This window comes from Cetorhinus maximus, chromosome 6 (genome assembly GCF_964194155.1).
Source record: "Cetorhinus maximus chromosome 6, sCetMax3.hap1.1, whole genome shotgun sequence".
NCBI classification, from domain to species: Eukaryota; Metazoa; Chordata; class Chondrichthyes; order Lamniformes; family Cetorhinidae; genus Cetorhinus; species Cetorhinus maximus.
The window spans coordinates 8,862,473-8,888,809 of NC_135884.1; the positions used below are offsets into that span (position 1 = coordinate 8,862,473).

The window sequence follows — 26,337 nt, forward strand, 5'->3', positions numbered from 1 at the left end:
CTTTTGTACAGTAAGCTTTCGATGACTCTGATTCTAGGGCACTACAAATTATCTTTCATTATATTGTTAAATGCATCAGATTGCTCCATTACCGATTTTACTGTCCCATTTGACATTACATCTCCTTTATCGATCGTTTTCCCTGGCTCAACACTTTCAACATCTCAGCTGCTCAGGAACATTCATGTTCCACAAAGCATTTGATTATAGCTATCTATATTAATTCTTATAATTTTCGATTCTAATCCTAACTAGATATTAATCAAGCTGAAGTTCTCAGTCAACACAGCATTCACTGCTTCAGCTGGGAATCTATTACATATAGCCAACCATCTGTGGACAGCCATTCCTTCTCAACTTTAGCTTGCATAACGATCATAGGCTTTCATCTAGTGACCTCTAGTTGTACAACACATTTGAAGTTAAATGTCTACCTTATCCATTCAATTCAGAATACTAATAAAAAGTCATTTGCTCTCAATCAACTTTACCGAAAAACAAGTTCAGGTCTTCATCATTTAAAAGCCCTCACCAGAAGCACTCATCATTCTCTGAATTTTCTTCAATGAATAAATAACCTTTTGAAGATACAGTGCCAAAGCTCACCAATGGTCTAACATGAGAATAATTTGTTTCTATTTACAGTCAAATGCCCTAAAGATGTACCCTGGTGCATCATTAGCCTCATTGACACCAGTTTCACACTGTCCAGACACTTGCAATAAGTAGTTAATAACCTCCCTCAGATCGTTTTCCAGATTTGCTAATGGACATGTCATTGTGAATACATTTCACTTATACTATTTCAATATGCAAACCTCATGTTTATCTTCAACTGCTGACATGCTTAAATTTCAACAAAAATAATCCTGCATGGATATGGTTTTGTATCTTTGCTTTCTATAAGTTCTTATTAGGATGCTGTACCTACAAATGAAACATATTGATAAATGCATCATAAATAAATCAACTAACCACAAATGCTGAGTATTTCCAGCATTTTGTGTTTTTATTAAAGATTTCCATCATCCTTGCTTTTGAACCAATATCAAATGTTGATTTTACTATAATGACAGCGTCTATATATCGGGCTCAAGAATGAGTTAAAAACTTATCACAGTTAAGAAGATGAATCATTACTTTTCAGTGCTTCCAAGCATAAATCTAGACAGGCAGAAAGTAGTCCCAAGCACAGCCAGTATCTTCCAATAGTTTAAATTCTTCCAGGAACTGCTGCTTCATCTAACCATAAAAGGAAAGCTCCCAATGAAAATGACAGTGCAAGACAAATGGCTGCATGATATCTACACAATGGCTGTATTTTCTATTTACCTGCAAATGGACTTATCCATTAACTTCCTGAATCACAATGTCAGCTTCATACAGGAAAAAACCTCAATGTTACAACAGAAATTAAGGAAATAGCTGAATAGCTTGAGTCAGGATTTAACCAAATAAAACAATCAGGTGGCTATTTCTACAACACATCTGATGCATTTCTAATATTCTCAGATGGGCACACCTCTATTTTAAAAGTGCAGTCAACTTCCTTCCAAAGACTGTACTAAACAGTTCAACAGTTTTACATTGTAGGAACAGAATAAGTTTAAAAGACCCTAGGAATATCTTTGAAAAGAAAAATAATTTTTTTGAATTGTGTATGAACAAATGAATTTATAATAGTGAACAAATGCTTCTTTTAAAAACACGTTGATTCTCAAAAAAAGTGACATCAAATAGATTGCTCTAACAAATTTAACTGGCTCAATATTCAGGTTATACTATGGATGCTTGAGGAAACAGTGGCTGTGAAAATTTTCATATTTTTGTGGAAAAGTCCAGATTGCTCTCAAATGACGCAAGCATCAACAACTGAGAATGGAAAATTCTAAGAACTTACAGTGCATTTCCCAGAGAAAAACTTCTCATTGGTTATTTGGTCTGTTAACCAAGTAACCCATTACCAGAAGAAGCACAACATAAACAATGCAAACTGAGAAGTAAAAGGCTCCAAGATTCGACATTAAATGCTGGATATGCTAATGCACTGTGGAGTCTAAAACTCAAGAGGGCCTGGACCATGGCATCAGTCCAACACATTTTGATGGCTTTGATAAACTCAGGGTCTCCAAGATTTACCACTGCAATTCAAAACAGCTGCACACTTTGCAAAGGTTTAAAGCTCAGACATACTTGTCACCAGCCTCATTAAGCAAATCAGGCATTACATAGTATTTCAGATTGCACATCACACAATCTGCTTTGACAATGACAAAATACATTTTCTTCCCTACTCCCACTCCACTTCCAAGTGGGCATCAGTTCTACAGCACTGAAGGTAAAACGTCACAGAATTTTAACGGCACAGAAGGAGGCCATTCAGCCCATCATGTCTGCACTAGCTCTCCAAATGAGCATTATGACCCAGTGCCTTTTCCCCGTACCCCTGCACATTGTTTCTATTCAAATATTCATCTAAAGCCCCCTTGAATGCCTCGATTGGATCTGCCTCCACCACACTTCCAGGCAGTGCATTCCAGGTCCGAACCACTCATTGTGTGAAAAAGTACTTTTCTCATGTCATATTTGCTTCTTTTGCAAATCACTTTAAATCTGTGCCCTCTTGTTCTTGATCCTTTATGAGCAGAAACAGCTTCTTCGTAACTACTCTGTCCAGCCCCCTCATGATTTTGAGCATCTCTATCAAATTTCCTCTTAGTTACCTTCTCTCCAAGGAGAACAGTCCCAACTCTTCCATCTACCTGTGTAACTGAAGTTTGTCATCCCTGGAACCATTCTTGTAAGCCTCTTCTGCACTCTCTCCAACGTGTTCACATCCTTCCTATAATGTGGCAACCAGAACTGTACACAATACTCCAGCTGAGGTTTAACGAGTGTCTTATATAAATTCAGCATAACTTCCTTGCTCTTGTACTCTATGGGGAGAATTTTCATGTTGGCGTGTGGGGGCAGGCCCCACACGCCGAGACGTAAAATGACGCACAATGACGTCGAGTGTGTGTCCCAACGTCACAGCGTGTCATTCCGATCTTTCGTTCGCCAGGCATGCACCGGAGGTGGCTGCACGCCCGCCAAACTGTCAAAGGCCTGTTAAGGCCATTTAGAAACCAATTAATGTAGTTATGAACGCTGCCCATCCAACCTCAAGGTTGGCGGACAGGCGAAGAGCCCAAGCGGCCCACACGTTTTTCATGAAACCTCATCCACGGGGGTGGGGGGGGGAGGGATGATGAGGTTTCATGAAGGTTTTATTAAATTAATAAATAAATTTTGCTCAATTCATAAACATGTCCCAGCTCATGTGACACTGTCAAATGAGGGGACACGTGTAAATGATTTTTAACTTTATTTAAAATTCTCAATCTGAACTTGATTTCCCTGAAGCACCTCCGTGGGAGATTTCTGCGCTCTTTCCCTTTTCCCCCCGCCCGCACAGGTGAGCGCTACCGGGCATGCGTCACGCTGGGCGGGCCTTAATTGGCTCACCCACATAAAATGGTAGCGCGCAGCCGATTGCCGCCATGCCCGCTCCCGACCGGCCCACCAGGGAGAAAATTGTCCCCGGTGACCCTATTACTAAAGCCCAGGATACTGTATGCTTTATTAACTGCTCTTGCCACCTACCCTGCCACCTTTAATGATCTATGCACTTATACACCCAGGTCCTTCTGCTCCTGCAGCCCCTTCAAAATTTCACCCCTTATTTTATATTGTCTGTCCATGTTCTTCCTATCAAATTGCATCACCTCATACTTCTTTGCACTGAACTTCATCTGCCACCTATCTGCCCATTTCTCCTTTTGAAGTTCTACACTGTCCTCCTCGCAGCTACAACACTCCCAAGCTTCGTATCATCAGCAAACTTTGAAATTGTCTGCTGCACACCAGGATCGAGATCATTAATATATATCAGGAAAAGCAAGGGTCCCAATACTGACCCCTGGGGAACTCCACTACAAACTTTCCTCCAGCCAGAAAAATATCCATTGGCCATTACTCTCTGCTTCCTATTTTTCAGCCAATTTTGTATTCATGTTGCTACTGTCCCTTTTATTCCATCAGCAATAACTTTTCTCACAAGTCTGTTATGTAGCACTGTATCAAATGCCTTTTGAAAGTTCATATACACTACATCAACAGCATCATCCTCATTGACCTTTTCTGTTACCTCTTCAAAAAACTCCAGCAAGTTAGTTAAACACAATTTCCCCTTTAGAACTCCATGCTGGCTCTTCCTTATCAACCCATATTTTTCCATATGACTGCTAATTCTATCCCGAATAATTGTTTCTAGAATCTTGTCCACCACTGAAGTTAAACTGACTGGTCTGTCATTGCTGGGCTTATCCTTACAACCTTTTTTGAACAAGGGCATAATGTTTGCAGTTCTCCAGTCCTCTGGCACCTCCCGAGTCTAGGGAAGACAGAAGAATTATGGCCAATTTCCACTCTCACTTCCTTCAATATCCTTGGGTGCATCTCATCCAGTCCTGGTGCCTTGTCAACTTTAAGTACCAATACCTATACGTTACCTATACTATTCAGCAAAAATGAAGTTGCAATTTAAGTTACAATGATTACAGAGAGGTTTCAGCTTTGCTAAAAGCTAGGGATACAATCTTCTCAATTAGCTTCAAAATGATTCTCCCAATTTGCAAGAAAATCATAGAATGATACATCACAAGAAGCCATTTAGACCATCATGTTTGTCTCAGCTCTCTGAAAGAGCTATCCACTTAGTTCCACTCTCCTGCCCTTTCCCTGTAGCCCTGTAATTTTTTCCCCGTTCAAGTATTTATCTAATCCCCTTTTGAAAGTTTTACATACCTGGAAGCAGTTTCAAAGCAAAAAATGAAAAAAAAACTGGGGGAAAAGGCAAAATTGATTTTAAAAAATGAACAGGAAAACAAATACTTTGTATGCTGGTCAAATCCAAAACTGCATTTAACCAAAAAAAAAGCAACATCTGATAAGACTCAATTTTATTTGATATAAATCACCTATGCCTGCTTTCAGGTCCATGGAAAAAAGTGTACTTTGTGTCATCAGCCACATACTTCAAGAATAATACAGCTCGTTTTCATTCATTATTTATATTTTAAAAATGGTACTGTGAAAGTAGTATTAACCTCTCCTCATGACCCCTACCGAACCAAGGAGTAACATAAGGAGGTACACCTTCACCCCAAATTGCTAACCTCTGCTTAGTGGCTAATGATTTAATGGTTCTAAATGAAACAAATGCTCAGACTGACTAACACTATTCACCCAGTCAAAAATAGGAAAGCACCCATCCCACAACATCAAAATGAATGCTCATTTCAAACCAGAGTTCAACAGCGTAATACAATTCAATTCTGAAGCATCTTCCTTTGGTGGAGCTCACAATGCAATCCAGATTTAAATGAACTAAAGTTTCAGCTTTCCAATGGTTGTGAAATGTCATGAGTGAATGTAGCAGAATTCAGCAACAACAAGCGAATTCACATCTAGGTCACAATATTCAGCAAACCCAGCACCCAGTTTTGCACACTCATTCCAACATTCACCAAGCATCCGGTAATGCCTGCGTCTCAGTGAGGAAAGTTATTGAGACGACTACGACATGTTAACAGAATATCATAACCAAAAATTCAATGCATCATGAGTAATACATGTTCTTAGCCAATTTATTGTCAGTGAAACATATGCAGTTAATGTCTGTTTTGAGATTTGCATTTGAAACATAACTACAGATGCAACACTTTACTTATACTTAAAATTGTGATCTGGAATGCGCTATCTCAAAAGGTTGGTGGAAGCAGATTCGCAGTAACCTTCACAAGGGAATTAGATAAATAATTGAAGGGAAAAAATGGAAAGAGCATGGGAGTTGGACAGAGCTACCAAAAAGCTGGCACACGCATGATGGGCTGAATGGCCTTCCTCTATGCTGTATCAACACAGGAATAGGTTCCCCTTTTCCAGTAGTAGGGATTCCTGCAAGTTTTGCACTACAGAATTAATTTATTTTTTCAGTAAGATATGACATGGCCACCTGCCCCAAGTGCCTCAAACTTCCCCCATCACACTCCACCCAATTCCTTGCCCTTATAAAAATATTTTTTATAATTGGAACTCTTTCTGGGTCTTACAAAAGAGTATAAAACTAGTCCTTTTAAAAATATTGAGAAAGTGTCTTTTAAATATTTGTATGTGTCAACATATTGTATGTATAGTTGTTAAGGGATACTTATGCTTTTTTACATAGAATGTACAACATTGAAATAGACTAAAACAAAAACAAAAATAGCTGGAAAAACTCAGCAGGTCTGACAGCATCTGTGGAGAGGAAGACAGAGTTAACGTTTCAAGTCTGTATGGCTTTTCATCAGAACTAAAGAAAAATAGAAATGAGGTGAAATATAAGCTGTTTGAGGGGGGGTGAGACAGGTGGAGCTGGATAGAGGGCCAGTGATAGGTGGAGGCAAAGAAGAGATTGCCAAAGATGTCATTGATAAAAAAGACAAAGGGGTGTTGACGGTGGTGATATTAGCTAAAGGATGTGCTAATCGTGACATTAAGGGTAGAAAGCAGGACGAGCAAGTGACAGATGACCTGAGTGGGTTTGGGGTAGGGGGAAGGGATCGAAATAGGCTAAAAGGTGGAGATAAAACAATGGATGGAAATAAATTTAAAAATAATAGTAGAAATAGGTGAGAAGAGAAAAATATATTTAAAAAATATATAAATAATTATAAAACGGGGGATCGGAAAGGGGGTGGGGATGGAGGAGAGAGTTCATGATCTGAAGTTGTTGAACTCAATGTTCAGTCCGGAAGGCTGTAAAGTGCCTAAGTGCCTAGTCGGAAGATGAGGTGCTGTTCCTCCAGTTTGCGTTGAGCTTCATTGGAACATTGCAGCAGGCCAAGGACGGACATGTGGGCATGAGAGCAGGGTGGTGCGTTGAAATGGCAAGCGACAGGGAGGTCTGGGTCATGCTTGTGGACAGACCGAAGGTGTTCTGCAAAGCAGTCACCCAGTCTGCGTTTGGTCTCTCCAATGTAGAGGAAACCGCATTGGGAGCAGCGAATGCAGTAGACTAAATTGAGGGAAGTGCAAGTGAAGTGCTGCTTCACTTGAAAGGAGTGTTTGGGCGCTTGGATGGTAAGGAGGGGGGAAGTAATGGGGCAGGTGTTGCATCTTCTGCGGTTGCATGGGAAGGTGCCGTGGGAGGGGGTTGAGGTGTAGGGGGTGATGGAGGAGTGGACCAGGGTGTCCCGGAGGGAACGGTCCCTACGGAATGCCGACAGGGGGGGTGAAGGGAAGATGGGTTTGGTGGTGGCATCATGCTGGAGTTGGTGGAAATGGCGGATGATCCTTTGAATGTGGAGGCTGGTGGGGTGATAAGTGAGGACAAGGGGGACCCTATCATGGTTCTGGGAGGGAGAGGAAGGTGTGAGGGCGGATGCGCGGGAGATGGGCCGGACACCGTTGAGGGCCCTGTCAACCACCGTGGGTGGAAAACCTCAGTTAAGGAAGAAGGAAGACATGTCAGAGGAACTGTTTTGGAAAGTGGCATCATCAGAACAGATGCAACGGAGGCGAAGGAACTGAGAGAATGGGATGGAGTCCTTGCAGGAAGCAGGGTGTGAGGAGCTGTAGTCATGAGTGTAGTGAGGTAGCTGTGGGAGTCGGTAGGCTTGTAATGAATATTGGTGGACAGTCTATCACCAGAAATTGAGACAGTGAGGTCAAGGAAAGGAAGTGTCAGTGATGGACCATGTGAAAATGATGGAGGGGTGGAAATTGGAAGCAAAATTAATAAATTTTTCCAGGTCCAGGCGAGAGCATGAAGTGGCACCCAAGCAGTCATCGATGTACCAGAGAAAGAGTTGTGGGAGAGGCCTGAGTAGGACTGGAAAAAGGAATGTTCCACATACCCATAAAAAGACAGGCATAACTGGGCCCATGTGGGTACTCATAGGCACACCTTTTATTTAGAGGAAGTGAGACAAGTCTAAGAGAAATTGTTCAGTGAGAGAACAAGTTCAGCCAGACAGAGAGTGGTGGTGGATGGGGATTGTTCAGGCCTCTGTTCGAGGAAGAAGCGGAGAGCCCTTAGACCATCCCGGTGGGGGAATGGAGGTGTAGAGCGATTGGACGTCCATGGTGAAGAGGGGGCAGTTGGGGCCAGGGAACTGGAAACTGTTGAAATGATGTAGGGCATCAGAGGAATCGCGGATGTAGGTGGCAAGAGACTGGACGGGGGAGAGAGAATGGAGTCAAAATAGCAAGAAATGAGTTCCATGGAACAGGAACAGGCTGACATGATTGGCCTGCTGGGACGGTCCTGTTTGTGGATTTTGGGTAGGAGGCAGAAGCGGGCGATCCGAGGTTGGGAGACTATGAGGTTGGAAGCTGTGGAGGGAAGATCTCCAGAGCAGATGAGGTCAGTGACAGTCCTGGAAACAATGGCTTGATGTTCAGTGGTGGGGTCATGGTCCGGGGGAGGTAGGAGGAAGTGTCTGCGAGCTGGCGCTCAGCCTCTGCGAGGTAGAGGTCAGTGCACCAGACAACAATAGCACCATCCTTGTCAGCGAGTTTGATGACAAAGTCAGGGTTGGACCTGAGAGAACGGAGTGCGGCAAGTTCTCCAAATAGACTATTTGGTCCAGCTAGTCTATGTTAGTCAAAAACAGAATTACCTGGAAAAACTCAGCAGGTCTGGCAGCATCGGCGGAGAAGAAATCAGTTAACGTTTCGAGCCTTGCTCGAAACGTTAACTGATTTCTTCTCCGCCGATGCTGCCAGACCTGCTGAGTTTTTCCAGGTAATTCTGTTTTTGTTCTGGATTTCCAGCATCCGCAGTAGCTTTTAGCTTTTTGTTTTTAGTCTATGTTAGTGTTTATACTCCAGACAAGCCTCCTCCCCACTCTACTTCATCTAATAAGATCAACATTGCTTTCTATTCCTGTCAGTCTCAGGTGTTCATCTGGTTTCCCCTTAAATGAATCCAGGCTATTTGCCTCAAGTAGCAAGTTCCACATTCTACCCAATCTCTGGGTAAAGAAGTTTTGCCTGCATTCCCAACTGGATTTCAGTGACTAATTTATATTATAATCCCTAGGTCTAGTCTCGCCCACAAGTCAATACAGGGCATTGATGAGACCACATCTCGAATACTGTGTGCAGTTTTCGTCTTCTTATTTAAGAAAGGATGTAAATGCATTGGAGGGCGGTTCAGAAGAGATTTACTAGATTGATACCTGGAATGAGCAGGTTGTCTTCTGAGGATAGGATGTTCAGGCTGGGCTTGTTTCCACTGGAGTTTAGAAGAGTGAGGGGTGACTTGATTGAAGTAAATAAGATTCTGAATGGTCTTGACAAGGTAGATGGAAAGCCCAGAAAGAGGGAAAACTGTTTTAAAATTAGGGGTCACCCTTTTAGGACAGAGATGAAGAGAAATGTTTTCTCCGAGGGTTATGTGACTTTGAAGGCAGTGGAAGTGGGGTCACTGAATATTTTTAAGGCACAGGTAGATAGATTCTTGTTAGGCAAGGGAATCAAAGGTTATTGGGGGTAGATGGGAATGTGGAACTCGAAACACAAACAGATCAGCCATGATCTTATTGAATGGCAGGGCAAGCCTGAGGGGCCAAAATATCTATTTCTGCTCCTATTTCATATGTTCACTCACCATGAAATCCCCTAGTAATTTAATGACCTCTGCTAGATCACCCCTCATCTCTTTTAGAGAATAGAGCCCCAGTCTATTCAGTCTTTCCTGGTGGTTATAACAGCTCAGTTTCCATTTATATTTCAACTATTTTATTGAGGGATCCATCAGCTGCAACACCAATAATGCTTGGCTCCTCCTGGGAAAAAAGCACTTCAGTTGAATTAGAAAATGTAGGAGCAGCTAGGCTGAAGACTGGTTATGTTGTCAAAGATACACAAGTGATGGGCATTGTTTGATTAAGCACTGTGAATGCATATAAAGAGAGGCAACTGAACACCAGGTTGGTAGTTTGGAGGCAGGGATCTGTATGCTGTATCCTGTGAATAAATCTACTAACACAGGAAAGATCTGCGTCCAGTCTTGTACTTCACCGCCTTTCTTGGATCCATTTAACACGCTATCCACCATTTTTTTTCCCTATTGTAAACTGTGGTCTACAAGTTGGCCTGGCGTATAAGACGACTCCAATTTTTCAGTCCCAAAAATCATGTTTTTGCATTAACTTGGCATATAAGCCTCTTTCCAACAATGATATGTTATACTCTCATTAGTAGACAGCTCAAATTTTTAACCCCACAAATGCATGTTTTACAAACCTGTATCTCATAACTGGCCACAAGGGATCAAAAGGTGATGTGCGCTGTGTTGTGAAGATATACGGGACTTTAAGACATACACACTCTTTGCGTCAGATGCCAGTGATGTTTCAAAAATGAGCCACCAGTGTGGGTGGTTATCATTTTATAACTGGCATATAAGTCAACCCCCGTTTTTGAAGATATTTTGAGTCTTCAAAGGTCAACTTATATACCAACATCTACGATTGCAGAAAGAAAGTTGGAACAGGCCAATTTCATCCAAAGGGCAAAGCAACAAATTTAGGGCTGTTTTTGGATATAGCTATCTGTTTAGTATAAAAGAATCAATGAAGCGGAGAGCCTAAGTTGATGCTTCAACACGGTACTGAAGGTGTGCCACATTGTTGTATTGGATGATTTTCTTTGGATTGCTTATAACATAAAATTGCCATTTGTTTGTGTTTTTACCCATAACAATATTTGTAAAAACAGAGCATTTGCCAGGTCCCCATCCAGCTAATCTGGTTATTCATCTGATTTCTGCATTGCGTGGGTCTTGCTGTTCACAAGCTGCATGCACTATGTACTTATATAATAACAATTATTGCACTTCAGAGTGATTCAGTGTACATAAAGTACTTCTGTGAAGCTTCTGAGATGAAGAAGATCCTATGAAAAAGAAAGCCCTTTACACAAGTCAGGGCTTCTAGTCTGTTGGGATTTTTAATAAATAACTGTTGCTCACTTCTTGTGATGTGCATACCTTCTGGCTGATTTGTTTTCAAGCAGTTCTGCTTGCAAAATTGGCATAAGAATTTTATCCTTATTTGCCAAACCAAAGTAAAAGTAGCCCAATGGAAACATTATTAAATACATTTAAATCATCACCTTGTAGATCTACATTTATTAGCTATCATATCACATGCTTTTAACTTCAGAAAAATATTTCTTTCGAGTCCACAGAACATTCAAACTTGTTGTAAGGCAGTGGCAAGTGACAGAAAAACTTTAAAAGTGTGCTGAATAAACATCACTACTTAAAATATTAGGGAAGAAGCAGATAATAAACCTTACAGCAATTTACTGTCACACAACATTTAAGTTACAGCTCAACCTACAGGTATTTCATAAGAAATAGGGGCAGGACTAGGCAATTCAGCCCTTCAAGCCTGCGCCATCGTTCCATACAATCATGGCTGATCTTCCAACCTCAACTCCACTTTCAGTATTATTCACATATCCCATGGATCCCTCGGTGTTCAAAAATCTATCAATCGTTGTTTTAATTATTCTCAACAACCTAGCATTCACAGCTCTCTGGGGTAGAAAATTCCAAATATTCACAACGCTTTTGAGTGAAGGAGTTTCTCGTCCTCTCTGCCATAATTCTGGGACTGTGACCCCCTAGTTCTAGACTCCCCAGCCAGGGAAAACATCTTGTCAGCATCTACCTTTTTAAAGCCCCTTTAGATCATCTCAGTCTAGATTTCCTAAAATTTAGCATATGTCTACTCAATCTTACCTTACAGGACATTCCCCTCAGTCCAGAAATTAGTTCAGGCAGCATATAATCAAAGGCAGCATCAAATAACCGATTCTTTTTTATTTAATAAACATCCAGCTATGTTACTATGATTTTGTAGTGTAATGTTAAACTTGCATTGAATGCTTCCTTCAGTACTGCAGTGTGCTCAAGGGCAGGTACAATATTTGTTCTTCAGGACCAAATGAGGTAAAAGAAACAGCTATGTCAAAGAACATTTAATTCTTCGCTTTAATGATAGCTGGTTAAAAATAAAAGGTCACCTGAAAGGCATATTTTAAACAATGCATCAACAATGATTTGATTTATATGACAGCAGTTTTCAGTTATGATGTTCTGGTGAAATCAACTAAACATTGCTATTAAAAGGGATTCTTCATTTTTTTTCTAATGTTCCTGTGTAACAGCATTTAAACCAAAACCCGGCACCATTACAGAGTTTAAAATCCTTACCTTTCAATTACATAGAAATTGTCTCCATCATCATTTTGGTCAATGACGTGCTCTAAAGGTTTAACTTTCCTCTCAAACATTGCATCAAGGATTTGATATAGTTGTTCCTGTTAAAAATAATGGAATGTTATTAGTTGATATCTTTTTTTTTTAAACTTATATTTCCATTCTCTCTTTTCTAAAATGTCCCCATGATCTGTCAGTGAAAATTAACCATTGCGAATGCAGTTTTAAGTACCATGATATAAATGGCAGTTTTTGGCAAGTAAAAAAAAAAATCATGCATTTTCACTGACGACTCAACCTTCCAGTGACAAGCATCATCTTGTGTATTTCCACAATTTCTATTATTAAACACTCTTCAAATTTAAGTTTTTTAAAAATTTATTCTTTCACGGATGGGGGTCCTTGGTAGCAAGGCCAGCATTTGTTGCCCATCCCAATTGCCCTTGAGTAGGGCAGTCCATCTGGTGCTATTAGGAAGGGAGTTCCAGGATTTTGGCCCAGCAACAGTGAAGGAACGGCAACATAGTTCTAAGTTAGGATGGTATGTAGCTTGGATGGGAACTTGCAGGTACTGGTGTTCCCATGCATCTACTGCCCTTGTCCTTCTAGGTGGCAGAGGTCATGGATTTGGGAGGTGCATGGGAAGGAGTTTTGGTAAGTTCCTGCAGTGCATCTTGTAGATGGTACACACTGCTGCCACTGTGCGTTGGTGGTAGAGGGGCTGAATGTTTAAGGTGGTGGATGGGCTGCCAATCAAGCAGGCGGTTTTGTCCTGGATGGTGTCAAGCTTTTTCAGTGTTATTGGAGCCGCACACAGCCAGGCAAGTGGAAGAGTATTCCATCACACTCCTGACATGTGCCTGGTAAATGGTCAGGAGGAGTCAGGAGGCGAGTACTCAGAGCAGAATTCCTAGCCTCTGGCCTGCTCTTGTAGCCATAGTATTTATCTGGCCGGTCCAGTTCAGTTTCTGTTCAATGATAACCTCCCATGTGTAGATATTGGAGGATTCAACGATTACAGTGCCATTGAGCGTCATGGGGAAATGGTTAGGTTCTATCTTATTGGAGATTGTCACTGACTGTACTTGTGTGGCACAAATGGTGATAAATTGCCATTTATCAGCCCAAGCCTGACTACTGTCCAGGGTTTGCTGCATGTGGACACAGGCTGCTTCAGTGTCTAAGAGTTGCAAATGGTGCTGACCATTGCACAATCAGCAAACATCCCTACTTTTGACTTTCTGATGGAGAGAAGGTCATTGATGAAGCAAATGAGGATAAGTGGGCCTAGGACATGACTGCAAGCAACTCCTGCAGCGTTGTCCTGGGAATGAGATGACTGACCTCCAACAACTCGGCACTTCTTGCTGAAGATGGTTATAAATGCTTCAGCCTTGTCTTCTGCACAGATGTGCTGGGCATCCCTACCATTGAGTATGGGGATATTCATGGCAACTCCTCCTCCAGTTAGTTGTTTAATTATCCACCACCATTCACAAATGGATATGGCAGGACTGCAGAGTTTAGGTCTGATCAGTTGGTTGTGGGATTACTTAGCTCTGTAGATGACATGCTGCTTCTGCTGTTTGGCATACATGTAATCTTGTGTAGTAGCTTCACCAAGTTGATACCTCATTTTTAAGTATGCCTGGTGCTGCTCCTGGCATGTCCTCATGCACTCTTCACTGAACAAAGATTGATGCCCCACTTGATAGTAATGATAGAGTTGGGGATACGTTGGGCCATGAGGTTACAGATTGTGATTGAATACAATTCTGTTGCTGCTGATGGCCCACAGCGCCTCACTCCCAGTTTTGAATTGCTAGATCTATTCGAAATCTACCACACTTAACAGGGTGGTCGTGCCACACAGCACAATGGAGAGTATTTTCCAATGTGAAGACAGGACTTCATCTCCACAAGGACTGTGCGGTGGTCACTCCTACCAATACTGTCATGGATAGATGCATCTGCAACATGTAGACTGGTAAGGACGAGGTCAAAAAGGTTTTCCCTCTTAGATTATAAAAATGCTAGAAAAATTCAGCAAGTCTGTAGAGAGAGAAACAGAATTAACGTTTCATGTCCAGTATGACACTTTTTCAGAACTCAAGTTTTCACTCTTTTTGATCCCTTCACCACCTGTCACAGGTTCAGTCTAGCTGCTATGTCTTTCAGGACTTGGCCAGCTTGATCAGTGGTGGTGCTACTGAGCCACTCCCAGTGATGGACAATGAAGTCCCCCACCTAGAGTACAATCTGTGCCCTTGCCACCCTCAGTGCTTCCTCCAAGTGGTGTTCAACATGGAAGAGAGCTGATTCATCAGCTGCAGTGGGTGGGGAGGGGGGGTTGGAAATGGCAGTAGGTGGTAACCAGGAGGTTTTGTTGCCCATGTTTGACGATGCCATGGGGCTTCATGAGGTCCATAGGTGTGTTGAGGACTCCCACAGCACTCCCTTCCGACTATATACTACTGTGCTGCATACCTCTCAGGGATGAGTTTGCCAATGGTGTTTCCAGTGCCTAGGTCAGTTTTCATTTCTTTTAGACTTGCTAGGCCATTTCAGAGTCACTTGTAGGATGGACCAGGATTGATGATTTCCTTCCCTAAGGGCATTAGTGAGCCAGATAGGCTTTTACTGCAATTGGCGATGGTTTTATGGTCACCATTACTGAGACTAGCTTTTAATTTCAGGTCTATTAATTGATATTTAAACTCCACCATTTTGAACCAGTGGCCTCAGATTATGAGCCTGGGTCTCTGGATTACCAGTGACATTGCCACTTCTCCACCGCCTCTCCTCAGAATTATTTTGGAGCAAATTTGCATACGGTTACACTGAATTATAGTTGTCACAAACTTCAAAAATGCAATCAGCAAAAATCTTCATACACAATAAGTCTATTTTTAATGTCTCACATAGTTTGATTTTCCTGTGTCCTTGTTTCCTGTTACACTATTTTATGACAGAGAGGTGTGGACCTGAGAGGTGTAGAATAAGTGGGAGGCGTCGGCCGCCAATGAAATACCGCCACTCTTATCATTTTTTGGAGAAGTGTGAGGTGATGCATTTTGCTAGGAAGAACATGGACAGAGTGCAGAAGAATGGTTCCAGGGATGAGAAACTTCAGCTATGAGGAAAAATTGGAAAGGCTGGGGCTGTTCTCCTTGGAGAGAAGAAGGCTAAGAGGAGATTTGATAGAGATGTTCAAACTCATGAGGGGGCTGGACAGAGTAGATAGGGAGAAGCTGTTCCCGCTCGTAAAAGTGTCAAGAATAAGAGGGCACAGATTTAAAGTGATTTGTAAAGGAAGCAAATGTGACGTGAGTAAGAACTTTTTCACACAACGAGTAGCTCGGGTCTGGAATGCGCTGCCTGGAAGTGTGGTAGAGGCAGGCTCAGTCGAGGCATTCAAGAGGGTATTAGATGATTATTTGAATAGAAACAAATTGCAGGGGTACGGGGAAAAGGCAGAGCAATGGCACTATATCATAATGCTCACTTGGTGAGCCAGTGCAGACACGATGGGCCGAATGATCTCCTGTGTTGTTAAAATTCTGTGATTCTGAGGTAAAGCAGCAGCAATTAGAATTGAGGAGTAAATGGAAAGTAGCCACAATACTGCCAAGGGCTACTACTCAGGATTAATGAAAACTTCCATTCCTGAATTGCCAGTCAGAAAAACAAAAGGTGATGAAGAACCAAATCATTTTTTGGGAAGGATCATCAAACTGTGTTGTTTTAATGTAATTAAATAATGTTTTAAGCAAGATAAAAACACCACAACTTTACATGGTCTACAAAAACAAACTGGCATTTACAAAACATTGTTCCAGTCTTTTCGAATCTTCATTCATGCTTTTACTTCAAGACCAAAGTCTCGCTCAGAAGTCGAAGCTTTAACTGGAGTTTTTTCCACCCAGAACAATTGAAGGGAGTTAATCAGCCACATCTATACATTGTGAGCACAAGCAAATGCAGAATTGCCCAACATTTAACAGTAGGTTTCTGTGACTTTGTGTAAAAGCATTTGAGAATTTTTTTTTTACCCTAGGAAACAAACTGAAGATTGAATTCCCAAAGCTTATTCCAGGGAAGTTTCACGTTTAACTGCTCCTTTTTTTTTTAATTATGAACTGAACATTAAAGAATTAGAACATAAAGCTGCCTAGCACAATTAAGAAAAACACTCTGATGTATATAGCCAACAGCCAAAAAAATCTTCTCCTGACTTGCCCACCAACATATACCAGAAGGGGTAGAGGATTGCCTGACCAAAACAACAATTCGCTAATCTATGAATTTTCTGCATCACTGAAGATGGCAAATTTATAACAGGCCTAAAAAGCAGATACAAATGTTGATCCTTCAATTGGGATCTATTTTACACTGGAAAAACTGACAAACAAGTTGCATTCTCTGCATTTCAGATAATCAAATCGAAGATGACAGTTTCCATAGACAAATGTTTTCCGCCTGTGGTGGATGTCAAGTTACATCAGTACTTAAGGTAAAGTCTGCAGAATTTCCATGGTGTTCGAACATAATTACTCAAATTATCATGAATGTTAACAGGGCACAGAACCAACTGGAAGCTTGATACCGTTTGTACTTTTCAGCAGAAACCATTGATACAGGAGTAAAATAAAGCACAGTGCAGTACCAGTTTAATTTAGATAAACAGAAAGGCCGTGCTGGGCAGGTACTTCTTCCACAATGCACTAAACATTCCACTTCAGTGATTATGCTGGGATAGTTCAGTGCCTTCATGTACAAAAGCACCATTTAGTGATGGAATATAGGCTGACACAGGTTTTCTCAGAACGTTCTTGAACAACCTGTCCAACAAATTATCAATGCCAATTTATAACCCTTTTCAGCATATTAATATAATGAATGATGGATTTAACTTGAACAGCAAGGCTGCCCTGTCTGCTAGAGAATGAATCATGGAGGTAACCTGCAAAAAGGAGACAGAAAATAACAACTGTGCAGAAAAGTACAGAAGTATTCAGCATAGCAAGATCACTCCTGCAATTAATTTCAGAGTTCCCGTAATTAATTCTCACCTCTATTAGAACGATAATTCGAATGAAAATTACTTCACACCTAACTGCAATAGTTAAAAGTTGGTTACAGATGGTAGCACTTGCCTCTAACAGAGGATTGTGAAGTTCAGACCCACTGCAGTACTTGAACACATAATCTAAGGTAGCTCTTAAATGCAGTGTTGAAGGAACACTGAAGGGAGACAAATCCGATTGCAGAGAAGTCTCCTTGCTGTCTGCCACAGGGAAGGTCATTGCAAAGATCCTCCTCAACCACATTCTCCCAGTCGCTAGGAAACTCTTTCCAGAGTCGCAGTGTGGTTTTATGATCTTCATTGTGCAGTAAATTCAAGAAAAGTGCAAGGAACAGCACCAACCGCTGTACATGGCCCTTTTCAACCTCACGAAAGCCAACTTGTCAACCGCAAAGACTTATGGCGTATCCACCTCAAATTTGTCACCATCCTTCGCCTACTTCACGGTGGCATGCAAGCTATGATCCTCATCAACAGAACCAAAACAAACCCAATCTCAGTGAAGACTGGGGTCAAACAAGGCTGTGTCAATGCACCTACTCTCCCAAAATAATCCTCTTCATGGTAATTGCAAATGTTATTATACTCTTTATATGCATGTCCACATTTTTATACGTACTTCATATTTTTTTTTTAGAAGTGTAGACGCAAATGTGTTAATAAAAACAAAAAGCTAAAAGCTACTGCGGATGCTGGAAATCCAAAACAAAAACAGAATTACCTGGAAAAACTCAGCAGGTCTGGCAGCATCGGCGGAGAAGAAATCAGTTAACGTTTCGAGCCTTCATGGCCCTTCGGCAGAACTGAACTCCGTTCTGCCGAAGGGCCATGAAGGCTCGAAACGTTAACTGATTTCTTCTCCGCCGATGCTGCCAGACCTGCTGAGTTTTTCCAGGTAATTCTGTGAATGTGTTAATAAGCCTGGCAACAATATTGTTGTTAAACAACTGAAAATGGAGTTTAGTTGTCAGTAAATGAAGAGAAACCATCAACTTTTGCAATATAGAACAAGATCACAATGAAATTGTTAGAATGTTGATATTTTGATTTTTTTTGTAGTTTGAAACTATTTATATACTGGTTTCCTTTGTAGAAATCATACCAAATGTAGCATTAGAGATCGAATAATGTATTTTAAATATAAAATGAAATGGTTGCTTGGGAAGAGGGTTAGATTTTTCTTTTAGTCATTCACGGGATGCTGGCTGGGCCAACATTTATTGTCCATCCCTAATTGCCCTTGTTCAAAGGGATGCTCTGGGTCTGGAGTCACATATAGGCCAGACCAGGTAAGGGCAGCAGATTTCCTTACAAACCAGGTGGGTTTTTTTTACAACAATCGGCAATGGTTTCACGTTCATCATCAAGCTTTTAATTCCAGATTTTTGTTGAATTCAAATTCTACCGACTGCCGTGGTGGGACTCGAACCCAGGTCCCCAGAGCATTACCCTGGGTCTCTGGATTACCAGTTCAGTGACAATACCACTGTATCACTACCCTGGACAGATAACAACTAGAAGAGAGAGAACAGGCCCAGACAGTGACCAGAAGAGAGAACACATGCCCAGACATGTCAGCAGAAGCTAGTTAAGCTGCACCTACACACATCGAACCCTGGAACAAAGGACCAGCCCAGTGTGGTTTGAATGCTGCAATCAGCTGTGATGACCCCAAGGACCCATCATCTCACTGGAGGGTAACTTGAGGCTGAAAGCACTGTGCCAATGAGAAAGCGACATCACTGCAAAAGTATTATGCAGGTCCAAAAGAAGGGTCTAAGAACCAGATGTGCAGGAGAATCGTGGCTGCAGTCGGAAGAGAGGATAGCCTAGTCAGCTCAACATGAGTTACAGAACAGGACGGTTCGACCACCCGATCTTGTCTGTATCTCAAGAAACCAAGCAACTGGATTGTGAGTATACATTAGCAGATATTTGCATCAGTATTTTTACATTGATATCGATTTATATGCTAAGGGATTTAGGTTAATAAAAGTGTTGCTTGTAATGCAAGTAAAGTGTACATTGAGTCATTAATATCCAGAGTAGACCTCCAAACCACAGGGGTTAAGTGGCTGATCCAGGGAAGGGGGTAGCTACAAGGGCATTGAGTCTAAAACTGACCTGCAGAGGAAAACATTGGTTCCATTTCTCAAATGTTAAGAAGCATCCATGAGCCACCTTCATATTTGTACTAACAAATTCCCTTGATGATGTGATGATGCATCTCTATTATACCAACAAACCTAAGTGGCACCTTAACAAATGCCTTCTTAAAATCATATACACAACATTCACTGTATTTCCTTTTTTATAATCTGTTTCTTCTTCAAAGAAATCTATTAAATGTCGGGTAAGGCATGCCTCTTACAAATGTGCACTGCCTGTCCTTAAATAACTAATTTTAATGTTATACCTCATTATGACCTACAGTATAGAAACTCAGGTTGAAAGGCCGATATTATTTAGTATATTTCTTTGACTATTCTTGAACAGGGGAGTTGCAATGGCAAGTCTCAAATTCTGACACAACTTCTACATGCAATGATGTTTGAGTGTGGTTACAGTCTCTGCTAATTGCATCTAGTATCTGTCAGCATCCTAGAGTGCATACCATCACGGCCCAGCACCCTGTCCACTTTGAATTCCATCAATTTGTTCAACATGGACAATTTATCAAATTAACCAATTTAATGTATAACCTGAAATCAACTTGTACAACTTAACCAGTTAACCAAATTACTCCAACCCATCCTCACTATTCTCACTATCATTGCCTTCTGTGAAACCAACCTGCATTTATATAACGCCTTCAACATAAAAAAGCTTTCCAAGGATCTTCACAGAAGCATATCAGATGAAATTTAACAATGAGCCGAAGAAATTATAGTAGTAGGGCCAATTAACGCTTGCTCAAACAGTAGACTTTAAGGAGGTAGGCGAGAGAGAGAGAGGGGAAGAGGAAGAGGAGAGAGAGAAAAAGTTCAGACCTCTGGGGCAAAAGAAGGGTGGAACTTGAGAGGACCTAGAGTTGAAGGAACAAGTAAACTGACAACACGGAGGCAGTGGAGAGTTTGAGAGACATAGTGGTGAGTTAGAGCTGAGTGTAACCAGCATTGCCATGTGGCATCATGTAGGTAAGGATAAAGAAGGAGCCAGTGATAAATCCTTGGGGTACACCAGAGGTAAATGTAGAGTGTGAAGAGAAGCCATTGCAGGGGATGTTTTGGCTACAATTAGGCAATTAAGAGTGGAACCAAGCGAGGTTGGTCAACTGTGATGAACAATGGAGAATTGATGTTAAAGGAGGTTGCTATGGTCAAAGTCTGCAGAGAGATCAAGATGAACAAAAGGAAATAGAGCATTGTGGTTACAGTCACAGATCTTAACCAACAGGAACTAATTTGGCCTCATTGCTCCTATAGCAGTTGGGGTTTGGAGGGGCAGGGGTGGAAAGGGTAATGCTTCAACCTGCTATCCAGTGGTTCTGCTGAAAATTCACTAGAGAAGTTATTTGTTAGGTAAGGACATGTCAGACAAGGAGAAACAGTGTATCACAGTCACAATCACAAAGCATGCCATTCTTGACTGATTCAGGCCATTTCAGGCTTGTGGTAGGATGGGAATCTAATGGGAGAGATTCAAATGGAAGAAAAGATGGGTGCAGATTTGGGAAGTAACGATGTATTCAAGTACTTCAAAGAGGAAAAAGTAAGTGAAAATGGGATGCTAGTTTGGAAGGGCAGAGAGATGCAAGTGGGTTTTTTCCTCCCCGAGGAGTAGATCGATGATGATGGTTTTGAAAAAAAAAAGTTTCGAAAGAAAAGGAGACAGAGTACGAGAGAGGCCATTACAATGCTAGCAAGCACACGGGGAAAGATGGATAGTTGGATGGTAAGCAGTTTAGTGGGAATGAGGTCGACAGAGGAGATGTTGGGTCTCATAGGTAAGATGACCTCAGAGAAGGCATATGGGGATAGGAGAGGAAGGCATGCTTAAAGTCAGGAGAACCTTAGGACAGGTTTGGCTTGGTGGGCAAGGAAGACAGGTCTGGTGACAAAGGCAGCTGAATGGATGGTCTTAAGCTTACTGTCCAAGAATACCAGGAGTTCCTCTTATTTGTTCATGATTGCAAGGATGGAAAAAAAGCAGGGAAGAAGGATTGAAGTAAATGGTTGGCAGTTCAAAAAAAACAACAGGAGTTATCTTTGCCTTCCAGGATGATTCAGGAGTAGTGAACAGTTTTGGCAGGGGACAGCAAGGACCAAAAGCGTTTATTGTGGTCCAGCCAGATCTGGCAATGGGTGATTTAACCAATTATGCACCAGATAAATAAAGTCAGTGCCCCTCAGGCTCGAGAATGAGAAGATTGGGGCCATGCCAGAGTGAATGACCAATGTGGGAGCAAGCAAGGGTTTTATTGGAGAAAAGGGCTTCAAAGGTGGAAATGAGCGAGTGATTGAGCATACTGGGAGCTCCATTGTAACGTATGGCGGTGAATGGATGGCTAAAGACTGATCAATTGAGAGTACATTTAATCTCTCTTCCATTTCTTCACACTCCACAAAATTTCTTCTTTTATTCTAATTAGCCCTACCCTTGCTTTAACTATTCTTTTGCATGTTTATAAAATCCTTGAATATTTTTCATGTTGCCTGTCCATCACACACTTTAGCTTTTCCAGTTATTTTTCTTTGCCATTCATATTTTCAATTCTTGCTTTCATTTTCTTTTCCACTGTTAGCCCTGGTCATATACCTCTAACTACTGTTACGGATAGGAGGGGGTTTAACTTAAACAGCCCTGATTTCTCCTCTCACCACCCGTCTGTAAATAGAAAGGTATTTTGATTTATATTTCCCCCTTTATAAGCGGTAGCGTATACCGACCAGTCAGGGTAGGCTTTCGGGAGATCTTGGAGACCGCCTTGCAGATTTCTCAACTAGTACGTTGAGGAAAGGGAGTTCATTTGACTGCCCCATTTCAAAGGTGAATATGAGTGCAGGATGAAGCCCATTAAGGTCAATATACACGTTGGGATTTTTACAGCTCGATACGTTATAAAATTGGCCTTATCAGCAATCTCAAAAATAGGGCCTTGGCCATTTGCTCACCATGCAAGCATGATGCTGAAATATGGTGCATCAAAGGCATCCTGTGGGATAATGACTACGCTGAACAGATCATTTCACGCTATATATCGCACAAACTCATGAACGGGCCTCAGGCTATCACTTTCATCCCTGAAATGTGCCCAATCTTCCTCAGAATGCCCTGGAAGGGCAAGCTATCTCAAAAATTTGAGCAAAAGATGAAGCTAGCTGTTTCACATTGCTACTATGCAGTAGCAACACGAGTGGTATTCGCCACTAACAAGATGCTGCTGTCAAACCAAAAAGATATTCTGCCTATTGCACAAATGAGTAATGTGGTATATGAATTTCAGTGCCATGTGACGCTAGTTATGTAAACCATACGTCTCAAAGACTGGCGGATCATATCAATCAGCATGTCCCTTCCACTATTCTCAATAGACAAGGTACAGATTGTACCCAACCAACCCATGATTGCAAAACTCAAAACAACATTATATGTGATTCAGCAATAGGGTTATTTAGCAAATGGCGTCCACAGTGTGCTCAGAATTACGCTGACAACCAATTTAAGATGGTCAGTCAGGCTCGCAATGTGGCACATTTGCGTGTACTGGAAATTATATATGTTAAAAAACAGGGCCCTGTTCTTTGCAGACAGAAAGAACATGTACACACATTGTGCCTGTTTCAGCTAAACAAAATAAGTGACAGCCATTCACTGTTTCATTCCATAGGGCATTGCCTTGACCAGAATCAAGCTGCCTGGTCTAAATTTCAAACAATACTTGGCAGTTAATTGTCAGTCATCAGTTAACTGGTGCATTCTCCATGGCAACACCTCTACCAATCAGAGTTCACTTGCCAACCAATCAGCACTCTTCTCGTGCAGTATAAATTTGTTGTTTTCCCTTACATTGGTATTCTTACGAAGTATCCTGATGAGCGCAAGACAAAAAGCTTTTACAAATGGCTTTTTCAGCAATATAAGTATTTCATAAAAACATAGTGTGAGGCCTTAGCTCCTTTACACTACAAATTATTTGTCTACTCAGCCTGGCTCGTCATATCTTCCAATTTTTCTTTCCACTTTATATGGAGGAGTTCTGTTTTGTCTTGCTGAAATGTGTTTATTCCCACTCAATTATCTTAACATTTTGCCATTCCCTCGCTATCAATTTTCATATCAAACCTAATATGTTAGGTCACTGTTTCTTGGATGTTTCCACACGCTTGCGTAACTTATTTCCCTCACTTCACTTTGAGCAACAAGACATAGCTCTGCTCATTTCTTTGTTGGGCTAAATAAAACACAATGGTCCAGAAAGTAGAAACTCCGTCCCCTTTTTTCTACTTGCATTACACATTATCCAAGGATAATTGCCCTTTATTATTGTCCTTTATTTCTGCATACTTTCCTTAACATGCCTATATTTCATTGTCTATCTCCCTTTCCACTGTTTTGGAATCCATAACACATTTCAAAAACAGTAGCAGCTTTCTTCTTATTGCTGAACTGTAACCAAATAAATTCCAGATTTGCACCATCCCTATAACATGCTCACCTGCTTGTGTTGTAATGGTAGTTTTGATGTTGCCATCCATCCTTTTATCCATTATTTTTTGCTTCCAAAATATTTTGAAACTAGGAATGTTTAACTCCAGTTCTTGCCTTAGTCCAAGTAAAGTGGCTTCAAGCTCTTAAGACAGACCCACCTCACAACAATTTGTGCCTCTCACTCATCATTTATTTTGAACATACTTTCTTCATTCACGCACATACTACCTCTCTCCATCAGATAATTTTATTCTCATTCCTTTTCCTTCTGACCTGTTCTTAATCAGTTTCCTGTTTATCTCGTGCTTCATAGATCACTTTGCTTTCGCCTTCATTTTTAAGTACTTTTTCCGTCTCTCCAATTCGTCTCTGCATTTGTAGTTCCATTCACAAAGTATGCAAGGTAGTGCCGTACGTGAGTAACATTTTGAGGCTTTGCATCTGTTATGCTTTTGTTTTATGAAAAGTCAGCAATACCACTGACCTTTATGCAAATCTACAAAGTTATGGAGCCATCTGTTCAGCATTCAGAGTATTAGATTTTTGCAAGCCAACACAATTTGCAGTAAGTTTTGTTCTTCTCTATCTTAAAGTCAAAGCTCTCAAAGGGTTACTGGCCTTCAATAAAACCAAACAAATTGCTCCAGATAAAAAATATATAAACCTCAAATGCTAATTTAAAGAATAAATCAAAAGTTCTAGCCATATTAAAAGTATTATTTATTCAAAGTTGAAGACCAATGAATTGTGGTTGCTATTGACAACCGACTGTTTCATATCAGCATCAATCCATGCAGACTAAATTAACTTCCAGTGTCTCACAAAAATACCTCATACAACACTGAAATGGAAAGTTAAATCCTTCCATTAACCTGTCACTGGTGTGCCAGGCCACTCTGATCGCAGATTAGAATCTGCATTCCTCTACCAGATACTGGCACATGGAGGCTCAGTATATCTTGGCAAACACAAAAGGTTGCTACAGAGCCTTTGTCGTAACTGCCTGTTTTAAAAAAAAAAGGAATCTTTCTCGACCATACAGCATTCCAAGCCCTTTATAGAGCAGCATTCTTTAAGCTGGTCACCAGAATCAATGCAAGCTGCCCAGGTTGATTACATTTATTTTTCCTAAAATGTGGGGAAACTCATGTCCTCTGCTTGGTTCTGATCCAAACAGCTCAATCAGGAAACCAAATGAAAACTCAGGCAAAAAAAAAAAATGCCATATTTGCACGCAAGAGGACTAGTCCACAAATTACACGAGGTACACAATTAAAAATTCCAGCACCACTCCACAATTGGATTAACCAAAGCACCAGGCTCTTTATCTCCTTTTTATGGCATGGATCAGTGTTTCTCAAACTTTTTTTTTTGGTTTAAAAGCCCCCTTCAAATAAATTAATCATCATCCCCACCTATAAACTATAATATGGCATAATACTCATTGTAACAATGCTGTATATAAAGTGTTTTAATAATGCTTTTAAGAAAATAGGTACTTAAGCAGGTACTGAGTACAGATTATTTCTATACTAACACAATAGACCCGCAAAACATGCGCAATCAAATTAGTATGTTTAGTATCTTTAAATACAGGATTTCTAGGTATCCTTTCATCAAATATTTCAACAGAATTAATGCTTCTCACTCCAATCAAAGCTACATAAAGCTGTCCAAGTGTAAAAACAGATCTAGGAATATAAATACAAGTTTTATCAAGAGTCTGGCCTTTGCAACTTGTTTACAATCTTTCAATATTAAAATATAATTGGGAACTGTTTTCTTCCAAGTTGAAAAGGCAGGTTTACAATTGATGGGCTCAATATTATTAAAGGAATATACACTATTTCCTTAGTATCTTCCTGTTATAATTTCAACATCTATTATCAAAGAAAGCAGTTTCCTAACTACCAATCTTGTTTCATTAGGATTCAAATTTTGTAGCAACAATATAGCTGCTCCTTCCTTGAGTCCAAGTTTGTACAGTGGCATGTTGACTGGAGTTAAGACTATAGAAACTCTGCAGTGTATAGAATGTCCTCATCTTCTTAATCTACAGAATCAATGCTGATGTATTCTTTTAATTCATCTGACAGTCTACAGCTTTTTCATTCAAATCTAGCGAATCTTGATTTTTAGCACAAGGACTAGCTTTCGATTAATAAGTTGCATCAAATAATTGTCCTCGCCATTCTGTGACACTTGGCAAATTCCATCATCTCATTCACCTCTCCCACGCTATCCTCTTCCACTCATGTCATTCCATCTGGTTTTCCTG

At 40.8% G+C, this 26,337-nt stretch overlaps 1 protein-coding gene across 1 annotated transcript in view; it reads right to left on the bottom strand.

Annotated features, from left to right (window-relative positions):
* The window catches only part of prkar2aa (protein kinase, cAMP-dependent, regulatory, type II, alpha A), a 270,284-nt gene that overhangs the window by 36,093 nt on the left and 207,854 nt on the right, over positions 1 to 26,337 (bottom strand). The window contains exon 5 of the mRNA XM_078543146.1: positions 12,317 to 12,423. Within this exon, the coding sequence (XP_078399272.1) occupies positions 12,317 to 12,423 (107 nt within the window). The remainder of the gene's footprint in view (positions 1 to 12,316; positions 12,424 to 26,337) is intronic.